Source organism: Nannobrachium achirus, assembly GCF_963921795.1.
Source record: "Nannobrachium achirus genome assembly, chromosome: 20".
In the NCBI taxonomy this organism is placed as follows: Eukaryota; Metazoa; Chordata; class Actinopteri; order Myctophiformes; family Myctophidae; genus Nannobrachium; species Nannobrachium achirus.
In genome coordinates, this window is record NC_137827.1 from 57,788,982 (window position 1) to 57,808,731 (window position 19,750).

The 19,750-nt window shown below is 42.2% G+C and overlaps 1 protein-coding gene across 1 annotated transcript in view; it reads right to left on the reverse strand.

Annotated features, from left to right (window-relative positions):
- LOC308306269 (sodium/potassium/calcium exchanger 4-like) overlaps window positions 1–19,750 on the reverse strand; it is a gene marked incomplete at both ends in the record, with an annotated part of 64,339 nt that overhangs the window by 37,374 nt on the left and 7,215 nt on the right. The window contains 2 exons of the mRNA XM_080751168.1: window positions 14,338–14,422; window positions 16,560–16,634. Of these exons, the coding sequence (XP_080607294.1) occupies window positions 14,338–14,422; window positions 16,560–16,634 (160 nt within the window). The remainder of the gene's footprint in view (window positions 1–14,337; window positions 14,423–16,559; window positions 16,635–19,750) is intronic.

Genomic DNA, 19,750 nt, shown 5'->3' on the forward strand with positions numbered 1-19,750 from the left:
AAAACATGATTAGAAGGGCTGGAGGCAGATCCCATCAACTGTCAATGTTTTCAGTTGCTAGGTTATTGAAAATCCTTTTTTTTTTCTTTCTATCTGCCATGTTTTAATTATGTTATTTTATTTATTCCTAATGTTATTTTGTTGCTTGTGTTTTAATGTGCCCAGGGCACGATCTCAATAGGGCTTTACGCCAGTATAAAAGTGAACAAATAAATATGTTGTGTTGAAATCACCTGTGTGTGTGTGTGTGTGTGTGTGTGTGTGTGTGTGTGTGTGTGTGTGTGTGTGTGTGTGTGTGTGTGTGTGTGTGTGTGTGTGTGTGTGTGTGCGTGCGTGCATGCGTGCGTGCGTGCGTGTGTGTGGCTATAAGCCAATTAAAAACTAGAAAAGTGTGCTCCTTTGAGCTCAGGGCCTGCAATCTTTGGAATGCAGTCATAGATAATTGGAATGTGAAAAGTCAGACACATACATCTTGATCACATGGGAGACTGCCCATAAGTCCGACATCTCATTACTCTGACTATGCGCGACGTGCGGTTAGGCTTAGTAATGGGGCGAGTCGGACCAAAGCAACGGAGAAATGCCATAAAAATAACTATAACTATATTGTTCATCATTGTACCTTTTTTTTTTTCTTTTTTTTTACAGTCCGTCACAATCAGAGTCAGAGGTGCAGGACCCTAAGCGCAGTACAAAGACAGAGGGGTAACATGTCCTTGGGTCGAACTCCCTATGGTCCGACAATCTAAACCTAACCTTAACCTTAACCCTAACCCTAACCCTAACCTCAGCAAAACTATGCCTAAACCTAACCCTAACCCTAACCTCTGTCGACCCAACCAGGAGTTCGACCTATGGTGAAGTCCCCAGACAGAGGATAAGGGCAGCTCGAATGCAAGGTGGTTTATTCATCAAAAAACAGAGGAACAGGAACAAACAGAAACATGAAGAAACTAGGAAATAACTCAGGAACTAGGAGCAAAGCTATAATACTCGGAAAATATAGGAATCACAAGGAGCTGACGAAAAACGGTGCCTTACTTTTACGAACAGACACGGAACTGAAAACACAAGGGCATATACATAGACACAGGTGAACGCAACTGACAATCAACACTGTGATAGGCTGGGGGACAAAGTGGACACAGGTGGAGGAAACTAACAATCATAGAGCAGTGAGACAAGACAAGGAACAATAACTACAGGAGACCAGGACACTGAAACATTACTTGACAATAAGGTACAGAAGTGTAAAGCAATCTTGCGTAGCCAGACAACCATTCCACAATCGCTGAATGCTATTTAGAGTCTGGAACTACAACTCCTGAACGGCGAGTAAGGGAAGCTGGCAGTTCCGTTCATGCAAGCTAAATATGCTCAAATAATTTTTATGGTCGCAGTTTACTGTCAGAACCTTCCCAGTGTTGCCAACTCCCCAGTAACGGAAGTAGCCAGTGGCTCTCCCAAAAGAAGCTAGAAGTAGCTAGATATTTTTTCATGCACGCGCTCGTGTGCGAGTTTCGGTTTTTAATGTTTTTTTTTTTTTTTTTTATGGGTTTGTATGGGTTTTTCATGTGCAGGTTATCAGCTTACAGCCCAACCCCCAAATGATTGATTGATTGATTGATTGATTGATTGATTGATTGATTGATTGATTGATTGAATAATTTATTAGAAGTTTGCATAGGAAAAAGTACAGTTTCATGAGTACAAATCACTGGTACAAGGTCAACTAAAAGGAGATCCTATATGCTTTTTGGCCTATTTACACTGGAACCACTTCATGTGGCAAGGACAAAACAGACACAGCAGCCATGGCAAACTCCTTAAACTAACCTCGCATCACCAGGCTTGCCTGGTCTTCGTTTACTAAACAGGTCGTTTGATCCGGTCTGGACCAGATGGCATCCTACGTCATTTTGTAATAAAAACGGACTACATTTTGGCAGGAAACACCAAACCGGAAACAGTTTCAATCCAGTTAGCACATGCGCAAATAGTTAGCGCATGCGCAAGTAGGGGTTAAAACTGTTTCCGGTTTGGTGTTTCCTGCCAAAGTGTAGTCCATTTTGACTACAGAATGACGTAGGACGCCATCCGCTCCCGACCGGATCAAAAGCCCGAAATTGGAATCCAGCCCAGGCTACCTTAAACTGGTTGATGCCAGCCGCATCTCTGAACTGGCTCTGTCGTTGGGTCCTCTCTGCAGGGGGTGGAGGAAGTAACCAGGGTGCGCACAGCGAGGAAGCTAGATTCCATCTTGGAGAACTCCTCCCACCCCCTCCATCTAGAGATCACCAGTTACTGGAGTAAGAGAGGAAACGACCGCTTTACCTACCCAGGACGGAGATGTGAGAGATTAGGAAAATCTTTTGTACCGGCTGCCCTTAAGCTGTACAACGAGACACATAACGGACGCTTGAAAAGGTCTCCCTTCCTAACTTAGACTGACGGAACCATTGCTGTATTGACTTTGACCTCTAAGGAACTATTGCTGTATTGACTTTGACCTCTAAGGACCGTCCAGGAAGAGTGCTCATGTGCGTCTTGCGGTGACACGCTTCCTAGTTTCTTCTTTTTCGCACTGATTTTTGACATTGCACTATTAGGTTGTGTTGGTAGTTTCTGAGTATTTTTGCTTTATTTAACAATGAGAGTGAGATACTTGTTTGCACTAACTAGCATTGACTGCTATGGTCTCTTTTGCAAGACACTTTATGTATATATACTTATATATTATTCGCCCCCTCTATTGATGCACCTTCTCTTTATTGGTACTGTACTGCTCTTGTCTTTGTTTTTTGTTTTTTTTCCCCTCTTATCTATCTTTTCTTACGTCTCTGTAACTTTGTAAATAACTGTATACTGCTGTGCTTCTACTGGACAACTGAATTCCCCCCTTGGGATAATAAAGGTATCTGCCACACTTCACTCCAAAAGCCTACTGTGTCCTGCACTTCATTCCACTTGGATAGGTGGATTATGCGCATTGCTGCATTATGTTGTCAATGTCATAGGGAGAGTACCCCAGGAGCTTGGCATTTTTTCCATTTCTCCAAAGCTCTTCATGGGCTGTAGAACCGGATACATACTAGCCAACTTGGCCTTAGAAATATGAGCCCTATGGACTATTTTAAACTGTATCGCACAGAGAGAAGACTTGTGTATAAAGGAGAAGATCGAGTCCCACTTTTCTTCCGTTAGCGTCACACCCAAATCCCGTTCCCAGTCAGCTATTATCTTATCACGGGGTGCAGACTTCAAATTGGAAATGTCATCTCGCAACCTCTCACAAAGCTCTTTGGTCAGGGAGATGACGAAGGCTACACATCTAGATCTTATATTTTTCTCCACTTCTTCTGTCAAGTGGAGAGATGTGTTCATTTGTCTAGTATCCTGTGGTTTTGGTGAGTTGATGTTGAGCTGTTTTGAGCAACTGTCTTTGAAAATGTTATTGTACCATTGCCTTTGCTTCAAAAAGGTATCCAAGATACGGTTTGGGGCTGATGAACCCATCTATGGGCTCTTTGAGAACATCAACCTTGGCCAGGGGATTTAGCACCCTGCTGCTGACAGACTTGACCAAGGAAATCAAGCAATCAAGCAGCTTGACTGGGTCTGCTTTTTCACCCTCAAAAGGCTTAATGGCCAGCTGTACACCACAAAGTACTGACTTCAGAAAAGTCAAGTAGAGTACATTCTGAGGATTGTTGTACATATTGTACAAAACCTCAGCCATGTAGCAATGCTCACTTGATTTTGTCATGCTAAAATGCTAAAACTTGAGCTCCTCCCACTGGTCCAAGATGCGACAGACAGCCGGTTCAATTGACTGCCAGCGTGTGGCACACACCTTTGTGATCTGGAGTGGTCTATTGCCACAATTGATGGTTTCATATATGGCCTTGTAAGCCTCCTTGTACTTGGGAGACACTGAAAACCAATTGTAGGTCTCCCGCACGAGGTACTCAATAGAGCGTGGAACCGTGTCCGTGCTGGCATGACTAACAGCCAGCTGCAGGGAGTGACACACACACACCTGATGAGGACTAGTTCCTTTAACCCACACTCCTCCTTCAGCACCTTGTGGACCCCATTGTTTATGCCTGTCATCACAGAAGCATTATCTGTTCCTATGCCTTGGAGTTTCTCCTTTTTGAGTTCACATTTGTGAAGGAAGCCTAACAGAGCTCGGGCTATGGCCCTGGCATCCCCAGCCTCTAACTCCACAAGCCCAAGAAACGTCGATACAATGGTGTTCTTGGTCTCACCAAAGTAGCGTATAACCACACCAAGGTACTCTGACATGCTAATGTCAGTAGACTCATCCAGTAACAGGCTGAATCGTTGGCCACCCACATCAGCAACCAACCGCTTCAGAAAATATGGAGCCAGAACACCATTGATCATTTCTGTGCACTTGGTTCTGTGCATTTGGAAATTGGTTGCAGCTTTGGAATCAGCAAAGGCTACTTTGCATGCTTCTCCTATGCGATCACATGCTAACATGGAGCAGTGTTCAGCAATAGTCATTGCAATAGTTGCCTCTGCCTTTTTAGCCTCTTCAATCAGGCAAAGTGCTTTGTCTAGCACTTTTGTAAGGCTTTGCCTTTTGGACGTGCTTCTGGGAAGTCACATGCTTTTTAATGTCTGAAATTTTTGCATAAAAGTCAGATTTGCAATACATGCAATATGCACGTGAATCATTGCCCTGGAATGGCTTCAACCATCCCTTGAATTCAGGATAGGTTTCCCACTCCTTTCTGTACTTTTGGGTGTACTGTTTTGGTTTAGACATGACGAGAGGAATTGTTGTGTGTGTGTGTGTGTGTGTGTGTGTGTGTGTGTGTGTGTGTGTGTGTGTGTGTGTGTGTGTGTGTGTGTGTGTGTGTGTGTGTGTGTGTGTGCACTAATCACAGCTTGTCCGTATGTATACGTGTCACGCCTGACACTGTGGTTCCCCTGACAAATCACTGTGACATCACAGGTGATGTCAGATACTCAGAGATCTCCATATATGGGCACAAACAGGTGACATCACAGTGTTAAGGATCTCCATATATGGGCATAAAAGGGATGATGCCAAGATGATGCCCTGTTAAAGAGATCCCTGTGATGCCAGGGGGAACAAATCCCTTTTGATAACACTTGACACTGTGGTTCCCCTGACACATCACTGTGACATCACAGGTGACATCACAGTGATGTCAGATACTCAGAGCCAGGATCTCCATATATGGGCATAAACAGGTGACATCACAGTGGTGTGGCTGATTCAGACAGGGATCTCCATGTATGGGCATGAGATCCCTGATGTCATCAATATTAAGCCCATATCTAACAGGACTTCATATCCATATATGGGGAACTGGTCCGATATACATCACTGGCCAGACGGCCAAGACATGGCGCGACCTCGCTTGTCGCCCTGAGGCGTCTTACTAGTTTATATTAGGATAAATGTGCGCAATCTTAATAATGAAACGAATATAGGGAGGAGGCTTCACTTCTGCTTTAACTGGGCACTCATCATAAGAACTTCCCTGACTGTATGACGGGAGCATTACAAGTCGCGGAGTCAATAGTCTGGCCACGCTCACAAGCCCTTCTTTATGTCACAAAGGGGCTCATTTCCTATTGAGCCCCCTCGAGAAGGGGGCAGTACTTTTTGGGAGGCTATATTCTATAGACCGTCTGTCAGCCTTCTGATTGGTCCCTGAGACTCCCTGACTGGCCAACCAGAAAAAATCATTCACTTTTTGCTATCGGGGGTGGAGTTGTGCAGTGAGAGAATGTTGCTTCAGGCTTTCAACAACGGTCCGCACTGCGCGGCACGGCGAGCGTGCAGTACGGCGCCGCGAGCTGATAGCGATTTCGATCATTATAATGAATAAGCTTCAACAAACTAGTTCACATGGACCTTATCAATGTAACTAAGAGTTTTGATTGGGTACATATATTTTAAATGGGCAGAATTACGGAAGCCAGCCTATTATGTGAAAAATAATCTGCAATGGTGATTCTGTCCCACTGGGATTAAACAAATTAAAACATATATTTTCGGGGAAACCCCCTGTTTTGCAATCTACTGTACCTTTGTCTTCCCTTTTTATTAATAACACCTAGATGTTTTTCCTTTGGTACTTTAAATTGCAATAATGAGGCAATGAAAATACCCTCTCCCCCCATTCACTGCCACTATAAAAACAATCTGCCCAGGGTAATTTGTACCACCATAGTAACAGGGCAGAATGGGGCGGGATTTGACATACGGTCTATTGAGACTATATGAGGTGGAACCATGAGGTAAAGTGGTACTAATTTTTTTTTTTTTTTAAGATTTGTTTTTGGGCTTTTTTGCCTTTATTGGATATGACAGTAGACTGACAGGAAATGGGGGAGAGACAGGGAGTGACATGCGGCAAAGGTCGCCCGGATCGGGAATCAAACCGGCGACGCCGACAGGCATTGATGCCGAAATGGCAATGCCTATATGGTATGCGCCTGGTCCACTAGGCCACCAGGTGCCCCAAAGTGGTACTAAAATTCGCTTGAATTGGATTGCCTCTACATGTTTCTCATTGTGGTACCATGCTAATCTTCTCTGTATCGTTCCAATTTTAGCCCAAAGACAGCGCCCCGTTGCCATCAAAGGGCATTTTGGTATTGCATCTGAATTGGAATTAGAGACAGGCAGAACATGAAATTTAAATATCCGAGTGGTTGTTTAGGCTAAAACCTGTATAAAACCGTATTATGGACCGATATTTATATAAAATATATATATATATTTTGAAAAGCATGGTGGGGCCCCTTTAATAAAATACACCTGAAAAGCAAAACACTAAGCTGAAAGCCATAATGGCTCAGAACATCATATGCAAACGGAACCATATTTATTACAACACTGTAAGAATACCAACTAGAGGCCTTGCGGAGACAATGGATGTATCAAGGACGTATTAACTTTCGAGGTGTGTGTTACAGGCTCTGCATTGCTATACAGTCGCCACACTTTAGTAACACTAAATTGAATACAAAAATGGATCATGTACATTCCTGCTTTTTGGAACGGTACGGAGGCTGCAGGAGACAGATGGAAGCTGCAGGCCTTGTTGTGCTCAATGTCACAGCTTTGGGAAACTATATTCAATCATAACAAAACAGCCCACTGTTAGGAGCAAGAACACTGAAAACCTGCCCCATTTAGGCCTGAACACATTATGACGCAATATTTTATGCTTTAAATATAAAAAAATAGCAGATATATGCGAGCTTGTAGATCTGCTATTTTTGAAAAATCGTGAAAATTAGAATTTTGACCCGATTCTATAAGTGTCTTTTGAATCCTTCTAAGATTTTTGGGAAAAAAACTATGTTTCTGTGTCAGCAATCTGGCCAGCCATCGTCAAAGAAAAGGTCCTTTTCACTTAACTGGAGCTCAGTTAGTCTGTTCTTGAGAGACTACTATGTCAGTGGTTCTCAAACCTTTTCATGTGAAGGACCCCCAAAATGATATTTATTTGGCCACGGACCAACATATTTAGTTCCAGGGACCCCCCAGAAGCAAAATTTTAGTTACAAACGTTCGCTTTGAAAATACATATATTCAAAGATTTTCACACATTTTCACGACTTTTTTTCAAAAATAGCAGATCTACAAGCTCGCAGCGCGGCACTCGGTGCCGCGCTGTGAGCTTGTATATCTGCTATTTTTCACTGGTTAAAGCATTCAATCATAGGATACGTGTATCAATATCGAAACGTTCAATGCGAGGGTACCGAACCGAATGACGCTGTACCATACAATACAATACCACTCCACATCCACATTCCCCTGGAACCCCCTCAAGTACCCCTAGGGGTCCGCAGAGCCCACTTAGATACCGTATTGTTCAAGTTAATACAAAATAAACACGTAGTTATAAAAATACATTTATAAATCAAGGACATTTCTGTTTATTTTTTGTATCGAACCGTGACACCAAAATATCGAACCTAACCGTGAATTTTGTAAACCGTTGCACCCTTAACTCTGTTACCGCTATGTACGTTAACGTTCGCCCTATTCAGGCTGGTTACTATTGCCAGCGGCTGTTTGTTCGTTCTTTACCTTGTTTGAGCACTGTAAGCTGATGAGGGGTCGCGCGGGTGTGTACAGTAAAAAAAAAAAAACAGCTCCCTTAACGCTGCTCTCAAATCTCCACCACACATAAACAACAATGAAGACGAAATCACTTCCTAGCCGTTTTCTATGGACTGGATCTAGAATATGCATTTCTATGCCCTGAGCGACGGGGGAAAGCGAGTGACATTTACAGCCTCATTCATTGTGTATTAAAAAAAATGTTTGGAAATAATGCATGGATAATTTTCTATAACATCGCAAAGGTAAGCTACTTTGATGGCAGTAGCACAAATAAATAAATAATAAATAAAGCAGTAAAAGAGTATATCTGACTTTTCGAGTCTTTCTACATCGCTCGATCCCATCCATGCACCATCGTGCACGATGGACACGCCGCAACCACTTTAAAAGGTAAGAAAGACATAAAATAGTAGGGAAGGGCAGGGAACTGGCAAAGTCAAAGTTTAATGGCAGTATGAGGTGTTTAACTTGTTGAATGGGTGGTGTGACGGTTATAATAAATGTACATACTGTATATCTAAGGATGGGACGATAAGCGATATTATCGTTTATCGTGATAAAAAACACTCACGATAATCATATCGTGGAGATTTAATTGATTGTGATATTGTCCTTCATGCACTGGGATCAATTCACCTTTTATTTGCCGAGCTGCATATCCGGTACCACTTAAACCCTCTATAACTGGTAAAAGGTACTTATAATATACGTACTTGATACAGTCTTTTTTCAGTCTCTATCAAAGGTCTTTGCCAAAAAATAGCCGATCTACAACGGGTCGTGTTGCGGCGCGTTGTGAGCTTCTAGATCTGCAATTTTTTGGCAAATGTTCCGTCCCCAGATAATGGATTTTGATTATTGCGATAATATCGTAAATCAGGATTTCTTTTGTCACAATAATCGTGATATGAAATGTTCATATCGTCCCATCCCTATATGTATCTCAGTGGTTCTCAAAGTTTGAGAATCACTGCTCCAAATCACTCTGCGTGCGTGTGTGCGTGCGTGCGTCCGCGCATGTGCGCGTGTGTGTGCTTGCAAAGTCGAGAGTGTTTAGTTCCCAAGTATCCCTCCAAGGCCGTCAATGTTGTGTGGAATTGATATTGATTGCAGGTATAATCACATTTTATCTCTGAGACAGAGCAAATACTATCCGCCACAATGCTTTAATGTCATCGCTGCACAGGCTGGCCTCCGGAGAGTTAGACTTATTATGTTCCTAACACGCACGCACGCACGCACGCACGCACACACACACACACACACACACACACAAACACACACACACACACACACACACACAAAGTGCTACTGAGTTACCAGGGCCCAAGGTGGAGGGGCCTTAATTCACCCTTTGTCAAGTCCTGCCCGTTGTCCCGGCCCTCTTCGCACCCATTGGTTGCTGTGTCTTGGTGGGACAAAAGTCCTTTCTCTCCATCCACTACCATTGATATTCAGTTGCTTCTTATTGTTATTTTGTGTATTCAATTCTCATTTTAAACTTGGTTTCAGTAAAAAAAGGAGCCTTTCAGGTGCAGTATAGTGACTGGGCATGTTTTTAAAGTTTGTATTTCTCCAAAAATGATGTTTTAGCAAATTCAACATAAATAAGGCGGAACCAGGGCGGGACAAGGCAGAAAGAGCCTGCTGGTTGGTCAGTCAGGGACCAATCAGAAGGCTGCCAAAGGATGAATTATTTTATACTTTAGCTATTGAAAAATAGCCTCGGTGTCGCGCTGTGAGCTTGTATATCTGCTCTTTTTCAATAGTTAAAGCACAGAATAATGTGTAATAATGCGTTCCCAGTCTAAATGGGTTAAACCCCCTCCCCCTATGAAGAACATTCATGGGGAGCCTGCAGTGAATCCTTGTACCCAGGGCCCAGAATTTGGTGCAACACCCCTGCGTGAGCGCACACACATGCACACGAACACTGTGAATAGCATCTGTTTTTACTTCTTACCACTTACACAACTGTTTCCCAAACACTGGGTCGGGACCAGTTTGTGGGTCGCGGACATATTAAATATGTCCGCGACCCACAAACTGGTCCAGACGAATACAAATTTTGTATGAGTCGCCACTCGCCAGCTTTTAGGGGGAAGCAAAGAGTTTCAGGAAATAATGAAAATAGCCGATCTACAAGCTTACAACACGGCATGTAGTAGCAACGTGTTGTAAGCTTGTAGATCGGCTATTTTCACTAGTTTGGTTCCCGGAGAGACATCACATTTCTCTTTTGGGTCTCGAGCTAAAAGCTTTGGGAAACACTGACTTTTTCACTATCTTATCTTTAGCCTGTCTCATCCTGTTCCATGTCAATTAATTTTTAATATTCGGAAACGGAAATGGCAGGGACCGGAAATGGGACCGGAAACACTTTTCCGGGGGCACAAAACAGTGTACATCGGCGATCATACTTTTAATTGTTTTATACTGATTAAAGCATATAAAATTCTCAAGTTTCTCGGACCTGGCGGCCTGAAACAACAGATTTTTCTCAGGATTCTCGGGTTGGGACGGTAAATTAGTTAATAGAACTTGTAAATATGAGTAAAACAACATTTTAATGACTTATAACACCCTTTGATAGTGGCTTCACTTTGATGTTGGAAAGCACTAGCCGGGGAGCCACAGGCCCAAAATTTGAGAGGACCTGTGATGTCATGACATACTTTTTATTTTTGTTTTTTCTATTAATTTGGTCAATAAGGTACACAGAATGAGAGGCCTGCTCTGCCGGAAACATTGTGAAAAAGAAAGTCCCATCGACGTCACTATACAGGAAAAGAATACAAAAATAAATCTGCTTTAAGTAGCATGTGAGGGGTCAAACTAGGGGTTCTTCATGATTCTGAATCCATTGTAAGCATTAGTTTTGCATGAAAAACATACCTTGGGCTAGATTTCAGCCCCAGATTACCGTGAAAAGTGATGAGTCATCAAAAATCCCAGTTTTCAGAGGCCGAAATCTGGCCCAAGGAATGTTTTTCATGCAAAAAAAATGCTTGCAATGGATTCAGAATGACGAGGAACCCCTAGTTTGACCCCTCACATACTAATTAAAGCAGATGTTTCCAGCAGAGCAGGCCTCTCATTCTGTCTACCTTAATGACCAAATGAATAGCAAAAACAAAAATAAAAAGTATGTCATGACGTCACAGGTAAAACCCCTTTGAGCTTTTAGGCCTGTGGCTCCCCGACTATACGGCGTGGCTTAACTCTGGATCCTTGACACGCAGGGCTCTGAGCCGTGCAACAACAACACATGCTCTGGTGTTTCTCAAAGCCTGTCAGGTGATCACAGCCTTAGAGACGCCAGTCAGGCGGATAACCTTTACAGTACGAGAACAATAACACCCATGGATGTAACTCTCTTTTCTGTCAGCCCGTACACATTGTCTTCCTTCCTCGATCCCTCCCATTGTCTGGTCAGGGGTGTCACAAGGGGGGTAAAAGTGTGACTGAGTTACTAGGGCCCAAGGTGGAGGGGTGCAGTAGATTAGAGTTTATCATGATTGACTGTGTATGACGTTATAGAGTAGATCATGTATTCATTGATTATATTAATAGATCTAGATCTGTATGATGATACTAATACTTGATAGTTAGGAGTCGAGAAGTCTTCAGTAGGCCTCAGTAACTATTGTTTTGGTAAAGCCTATCTCAGGGGTCTTCAACGTTTTCAGGCCGGGGACCCCCAAACTGATGGGGAGATGGAGCAGGGACCCCCTACAACCTCGTAGGGTGGGGGGGTCGGGGCTACGACATAAGTACAAGTTACAGCGAGCAGGGTGGGCCGTACCACTACCATTTCTAAACATACTACTTATTAACTGAGAACAAATGTCAATAATATCAACAATCTGTCAATTGCATAGTAATTATGTATTCAAGCTATTCAAAATGGATAGAATCATGATTTATTTTTTTAACATAAATGTGTAAAAAGGCAAAAAAAAGAAAAAAAAACATTTTTTGAAAACGTTTTTTTTTTTTTTTTTTAAGCAATAATTTTGTGGACCCCCTGCAGTACCTCCGCGGACCCCCTAGGGGTCGCGGACCCCCTGTTGAAGACCCCTGGCCTATCTTGTTATGGTACAGCTCGTTCCAGAGGCCTTGAAGCCACACAGTATAACTCTAGAGTCTGACCATTCTTCTTGGCAGAACTCTTTTACCACTGTCCAGAGTGATAATTGTACTTCTGTCCATGATATCATGTTATATATATATATATATAAACTTGACCACACCACCACCACCTAATATAATTGTCTTGTCTATTATTTTATAGTTTAGCTGTTGAAAAATAGCAGATCTACAAGCTCACAGCGTGGCTGCGAGCTTGTAGATCTGCTATTTTTGAAAAGTTGTGAAAATGTTTGCAAATCTTTGAATATTATGCAGATTGGTCAAGATGACATTTTACTCACTGAATAAAGTGATGGATGGCAGCTATAATCAGTCCCTCGTCTCTGTACTGTGGCCTCTTTTACCACCGTCTACAAATGTGTTGTTTGTTTGAACTTCATGTTATTTATTTGTTTTATGAGAAACTGAGCTTTCTAAAGGTCACCATCCATCTGTCCCAGTTTTAAGTGGAATTGATGCTCCAGCAGAGAACCGCACTACAGTCTGATCAATACAATACAACATTCTGCTTCTCAACTCTCTTTTTTTCTTCTCTTTTATTTATCTTTAAAAATGTTATTTAACCCATTTTCTTTTTCACCCAGTGTCAATATTGTCTAATGTAATCCTGGGCACTACACTCCCTCTGGGGAGACAACGGACTGACCGAATGCTTCCTTCTTATGCATGAGGAGTCCAAGCCGCTTCTTTTCACCTGACAGGGGGGAGGTTCCCCGGTTGGAGGTGGCACGTGGAAGGAACACGTTATTCCAACCAGTTCCTTTTCCCTCAGACAGCGCTACCGACTGCGCCACAGTGACACCCTCATCTTCTCCTCTCTCCCTCTCGCAGATTATTCTATCCATTACTTTCTTATTAAAGGAAAAATAGGTAACATTAAGACTATTCAAATATATATGTATATACATTTTTAGCAGTCATTTCCCTTCATCAGTAATTGGGCTGGGGTGTTTCCTTGCAGAAAGACACATCCCCTGGCTGTATTTGAGTTCTGTTCCACTCTTTATGTTGACATTAAACGCCTATGACACTCCACCCCTGCTCCAGTTTTGTGTTTGTGCACAAGAGTGAGTCCACGACGATCTGTTACAAAGTTACCCTCAGTTTGGCCTTGTGTCCCTCCAAAAAATGGCATGCCTTAATGTACCACCTCCTCCTCTGTCTCTTTCTTGTCAATATGTAGACACCAGTGTCTTGTTGAGTCCCCAGTGTCTTGCTGAGTCCCCATTTTTAAACCAATCCAGTATCTTTTATTTGTGCAGGGCTGAGCATCAGATTGTAAATACCCATGTATTTATTTCACAGCAGATATTCTACATTTTAAATGTAACCCTTAAATTCAATTAATTATTTCAATGGACTAAAATCTTGTTTTATTTTATGGCCTTCCTGCCCTGACATTTGGCCTTTGTGCAAAGTGGCCTTGCCCCTAAAATTATACTTTTCTTATAAGTGGTTCTCAAACTGTCATGTCAAGGACGCCCAAAAGCTTTTTTTTTTCTTTTTTTTTTCTTTTCTTTTTTTAGTTTTGCACGGCGGCAGAACAGAGACGTTTTAGGCTTAATAAAATAGGTTTAATTAATAGCATGATGTCTTACCTAGCGCAGCTGTATACCACCACAAGAAGCCTGTCTGTTTACTCACTGTTTTATCACAGATGATGAGATGCACTGCACAACATGACAGTGCGCAAATCAGGTTTTATGAAGCGTCATAGAGAGTGTACGCAAATGGATAACATTCATTTATAATGGATAATATCATTTGGTGTCTGTTATGGAAGATTCGTGTTTTTGACCTGCTATCTTTTTCAATTACATTTAATTAGTTTTTAACCACAAATTCAATTAAGGTTTATATTTGTCTTTATTCTTTTTTTTCCAAGTGTTCCAACTAATTTAATTAAACATGACATTTGATCTGGGGGAAATCTGGCAATGTCACCTGGAGAATTGGTGTTGCAATGGCAATACTGGCCATTTAGGCGGCAGAGGCCATGGTGTGTGCGTGCGTGCGTGCCTGCGTGTGTATGTCACCTATAACGGATGCGAACAGTTCAGGTGCAGAGCTCCCAGCTGCCATGAATGTTGCTCCTGCCACGTCCTCACTAAGGTCTAGTTTCTAGACACGCGCACACACATGCACATGCACAAGCACACACACACACACACACACACACACACACACACACACACACACACACACACACACACACACACACACACACACACACACGGTGGAAGAGAAAAAATACATTTGTTTAAGACCAGTAAGACTCCCTAATCGGGAGATAAGTGACCGCCAGGTCGTATACACAAACTTTAAGAGGCAATGGTAGCCAATCGGGGGAATATGGGAAATGGGTCCAAAAATGTGTTTTGCAAAAATCAGCCTCATGGTGGTGCTAGAAGAGGGACATGTGAGAAATAAGAGGTGGATGTTGTGGTTTGGCAGCCAAGGAGTGTGTGTGCAAAGTTTGGCATGGATAGGGGCAACGGTGGCGGAGATATGAGTAGGGCAAAAGTGTGACGTGTGGCGGACAAACAGACTGACAGACTGACAGAATGTAAACAAACTGGAATAAACTATTCTCTTGAGCCTAATATCATTAGCGTTACTTTTGTATTCACTTCTAGGAGAATGTGGGCAGGCCTATGTTAAGAAGAGCGCCTGCAGCCAAACCTTTTCTTTTCATAACCCTCTGCGACCGTCATATGACGGTGACGCTCGCTAAAGCAAGCTCACAACGCGTCACTCTGTGGTGCGTAGTGGGGCAGAGTGGTGGGTTTGCAGAGGAATGGGGAGGCGGGGGAAAGCGTCGATCTACTAGAAGTGACGTGTGAACAGTGGAGCATAGGCAAGCGGTGGTGCGCTGCGTATATATCTAGCCCCCTCACGCAGCTGTGCTCCAATCATTTCCTCGATAGTTTCCCAAACAAACTAAAATGTTGCAACGCCCACAGGACAGGGTTCAGACTTTTCAAGCCACGAAAAACATTTATTACGTCAGTATTAATTAGAGCAGCATGGAAACACAATTGAAGACAAAATAATACGATGAGATTTTTGTTTTCAGCTGTGAAACAAGGTGTCCGCGGTCTGCAGCTTGCAGTTCCAAGCCTGCTGGACACTGCCAGCTGTGAGGCTTCCCTCACATGCAGGAGGGGGACCGGACCCCCATTCATGTCAATTTGACATCACGTTTAAAATTAATCCCTTATGGATGTTAACCCTTAAGTTCTGTTCGGTTCATTTTGACCTGTTTTACATTTTCATTTGAAAGAAAAAGGTAGAAGTTTATATGTTTTCCACCTGAAACTCACTGGCCTTAAAGATTCTTCTGTGATTAACATGTAAAAAAAATATTTTTGCATTACACCCATGCTACACCCCCCTCATTTTTGTTGACCCTCTAATGCTGTTCGTGGGTCATTTTGACCCGGGGGATATTTGGTTTAAAAAAACAATACTAATATAAATTTTAACTCAACAAATCATCATCATACATTGACCATGTGTCTCAATTCCAAACAATCCAAACGATAGAAATGGTAAAATGAACAGTGAACTTAGAGTTGAAGCATCTGGCAAGAGAAAGCGCTGTTCAGTGTGTCCTACAACAGCAGACAGGAAGACAGACTGCTTTCTGTGATACACGTGCTTCCTTGTGTATACGTACAAGTGTACATTCATATGTGACATTAATGTGTGTTCCCATGTTCACATATGTGTTCAGCTCTTATTATACATGAATTTCAGCTATCAGTAAAAACACCTAGCTCTTTCAGTGTTTAATGTGATATAGCAAAGCAAACATTTGCCATATATATCATATGCATTGCATAGCAAATCAATGTATGACGAAGTTAAAAATTATATTAGTGTTGTTTTTTAAACCAAATATCCCCCGGGTCAAAATGACCCGAACAGAACGAAGGTGCAGTGAATCTGAACAGAATTTATGGGTTAAATCGAAGTTTAAAGTAGTGGTGCAACAGGATTAACATTAATCCAGGTTTACAAGGAAAATTAAAACCAAGATTAAAAGGGTGGTTTTAAACTAAACCTGATTAATGAAAACTAGGTTTAACTTTTGGTGCAACTGGATTAAAAGATAAACCTTGATTTAAACCAGGTTGAGGCTTAATCCATGTTGGTGCAACCTGCCCTTAGTCTTTAACATTAAAAATGTGGTTTTCCAAATAAAGTTTTCCGTAAAGTGACTTTGAGTATTCAGATAAGTGCATGTATTGATTACCTCACAGATCTTCTCCAGGGACACGACAAAGTATTCGTCACAGATGATGGCCAGGGCTAGGAACATGTAGAGAGCCTATAGATAAAGAGAGAACGGGGGGAACATGTGCATTCCAGTCAGATCACTCACCGACAGTTTGAACCCAATATTTTATTTATAGAATGTAAATCCTATAAAGCGTGAATATTACATTTTATCTTGGCGTTCAGGCTCTGCCTCATTTTTCTCCCTGCTCAGCACATTTTAGACAACCATCATTAACCGTGAAGAGCGGGGACAGATATGGTTAGCCTCGTAAACCGCCTCGTCCTGGAGCGACATTCTATTTGCGCACCAGGAATCCTAGCAATTCAATCAGAATTGTAGGAAGAGGCAGGTTTACGAGGCTAAGATATCGTTGCTGTCGAAACAGAAACCTCTTACGTCCATATTCTAACAATGTTGAGTTGGCTATAGGACAACAGAATCAAATGTAGAGGGTTCTCAGAGTTAGTACAGGGGGTCCTCCAAATCTTTGAGTGATAGAAACTTTTTCGTCTCCTTTTTTATATTCACCACTTGAACCCTAGTGTCCATATTTTGAGAACTTTAGCCAAAAATAGCAGATCTACACGCTCACAACGCCTCGCGCTGCGAGGCGTTGTGAGCTTGTAGATCGGCTATTTTTGGCAAAGGGGTTTGGCGTAGAGGGGGAAAAGAGCAGATTAAGTGCAGAGTGAAAGGTCAAGTTTATTAAGTAGCCTATTGACAGTTCAAGTGGTTAAATATCTGAAAACACAAATTGATGTGAATCCAAAATACACTGATGATTGTGCTGTCAAACGATGAAACTATATGAAATCCGGGGGTCCCTGATTCATCTCTCTCTCAGCTAAGGGGTCCTTGGCCTGAACAAATTGAAAACCCCTGTATAATAGGATAATGTTGAGTTAAAGTTATACCATGTAACTTTTTTTACAAAACAAATCTTAAAATTGTCCTAACTGTTAAATCGCTAAAGTTTTAGAACCCCCACTCCGTTAATTTCAGCTTCTAAAGCCTTCTCTTTATATGTTTTCTATGAGCCGTGAGGGGGGGAGAATTTCGCGGCAAAATGACGTCATCTGCATCATCTGTATACGTTAGAGATGCGCGGATAGCGGTTTTAGCCGCGGTGGACCGCGGTGATCCGCGGTGCAGTCGGATTTGGATCAATCAAATATAATTATTAATTAATTTCGGATATCCGCGGATGAAATAATGCAGGAAATAAATTATGGCCTAATATATCTATAAATAAAAAGCGAAATCTAGGTATGCTTGTGTCTGTGTTAGTGTGTGTTATTTTGTATAATTTGTAAAGTAACCATCATTTTTCATGAGGCAATGTGCAGTCCACGATAAAACTAAACAGCTGTGTCCACTTAAACGGCATCACGGCATGCATCGTCGGCGTCGCACTCATTACCTCTGGTCGCGCTGCTAAAAAGTGAATCTCTCTCAGCTCCATAGTCCATATTGTAAAGTACTGTACAGTAGGTAAGGTAAACTTCCCACTAAGTTGTGTTTGTTCCTCTCTTTCGCTCTCTCCCTCGCTCTCTCTTTCTCTCGTGTGTCTGACTCTGTCTGCCTGCATGTCTGTCTGCATCGACGCGCAACACCGACTCCAAAAAAAAAAAAAAAAGACGAACGGAGACATTCCGTAGGCTAGATCAATGCATTTCTGTGATCGCACAACTAAGAAAACTAACAGGGAATAGCCTACCAGAAAATAATATTAGCCTAATAATAAGGGTAATAATAATAATAATACTTTTGAAGTTGCGGATGAGGATGGTGCGGATTTATAAATTGGATGATATAATTAATGCGGTTGGATAATGGGCGGATAATGAATTTGCGCGGATGGATTCGGATGACTTCAGAAGCCTATCCGCGCATCACTAGTATACGTTGTGTATACGTTGGCCAATCACATCGCGGATCATACACACATGATACACTACCGGCCAATCACAGCTTATCTGCCGTGTCTTCAGGAAGTAGCCTCGCTCAGCTACAGTGTTTACCACGGTTTACCATGGTGAAGGATTCTTAACCTCTTAATCCCCAAATCCTGGCTTGAAAATGACGTTCTACCATGCGTTCTACCCCTCCGCGGATTTGTATCGGTCGCGGTGGTTTGCGGCGCCGATCCAGTGGTCCGCGGCGGTGGTCCGCGACGACTCCGGGCGAAAAACTGCCGAAAAAAGCAATACCGCTACTGACCACTAGTTTAGCAACTTACACAGTATAGCTTTAAAGGAGTAGTTCACCCCCAAAATGACTTTTTTTCTATTGATTACTCATGCCATGGAGTAGAGTTCAATAATATTTTTTGGTTTTTGTCAGACAAAAATTTGATTCGCGTAAATTTACCCCCATTGATTCCGGATGGTGACCCGTTTCGAAACGGGTCACCATCCAGAATCAGTGGGGATACATTTATTGTTAGCACATTTTTGTCTTAGGAATGCGACAAAAACCAAAAAATATTATTGAACTCTAGTCTCCATGGCGTGACTAATCAATAGAAAAAAAGTCATTTTGGGGGTGAACTACTCCTTTAAGTGCTTAATTTGAGGGGGAACATGGGGGAACATATTCCCCCACCTATTTAATTGGATCCGGGACCTTCCCTGTCAATCAAAATAGTGCTGTTTGGTCATTTATGTTTTCATCCTTCCAAATAGAGACCTTTTTGACTGCAGCATTTTTCTCTTCTTTATATTTTCATGTTTTTGTTCAATTTCTTGTAATTTTTCTCATGTGGTGCTTCATAGGTGACAGTGACATGCAATAGACAAACTAGATACACACACACACACACACACACACACACACACACACACACACACACACACACACACACACACACACACACACACACACACACGGTGTATAGATTTGTTTTAATATGCCATACCAATGTTCTGATGGGCCACATGTGCTAAATGTTGCTGCTAATGTTATAATGGGTGCGTAAATTTAAGGTCAAAGAAAATAAAATGTAAATTGTTAAAATGGTCGACAGTTTACGTGCGCAGCCCAGGATCCGGGGTCTATTCATTGACAAATTAAGCAGTGGTTGAGTTGGCTATAGGACAACAGAATCAAATGTATAATAGGATAAAGTTTAGTTGGGTATGGGACAACAGAATCAAATGTATAAT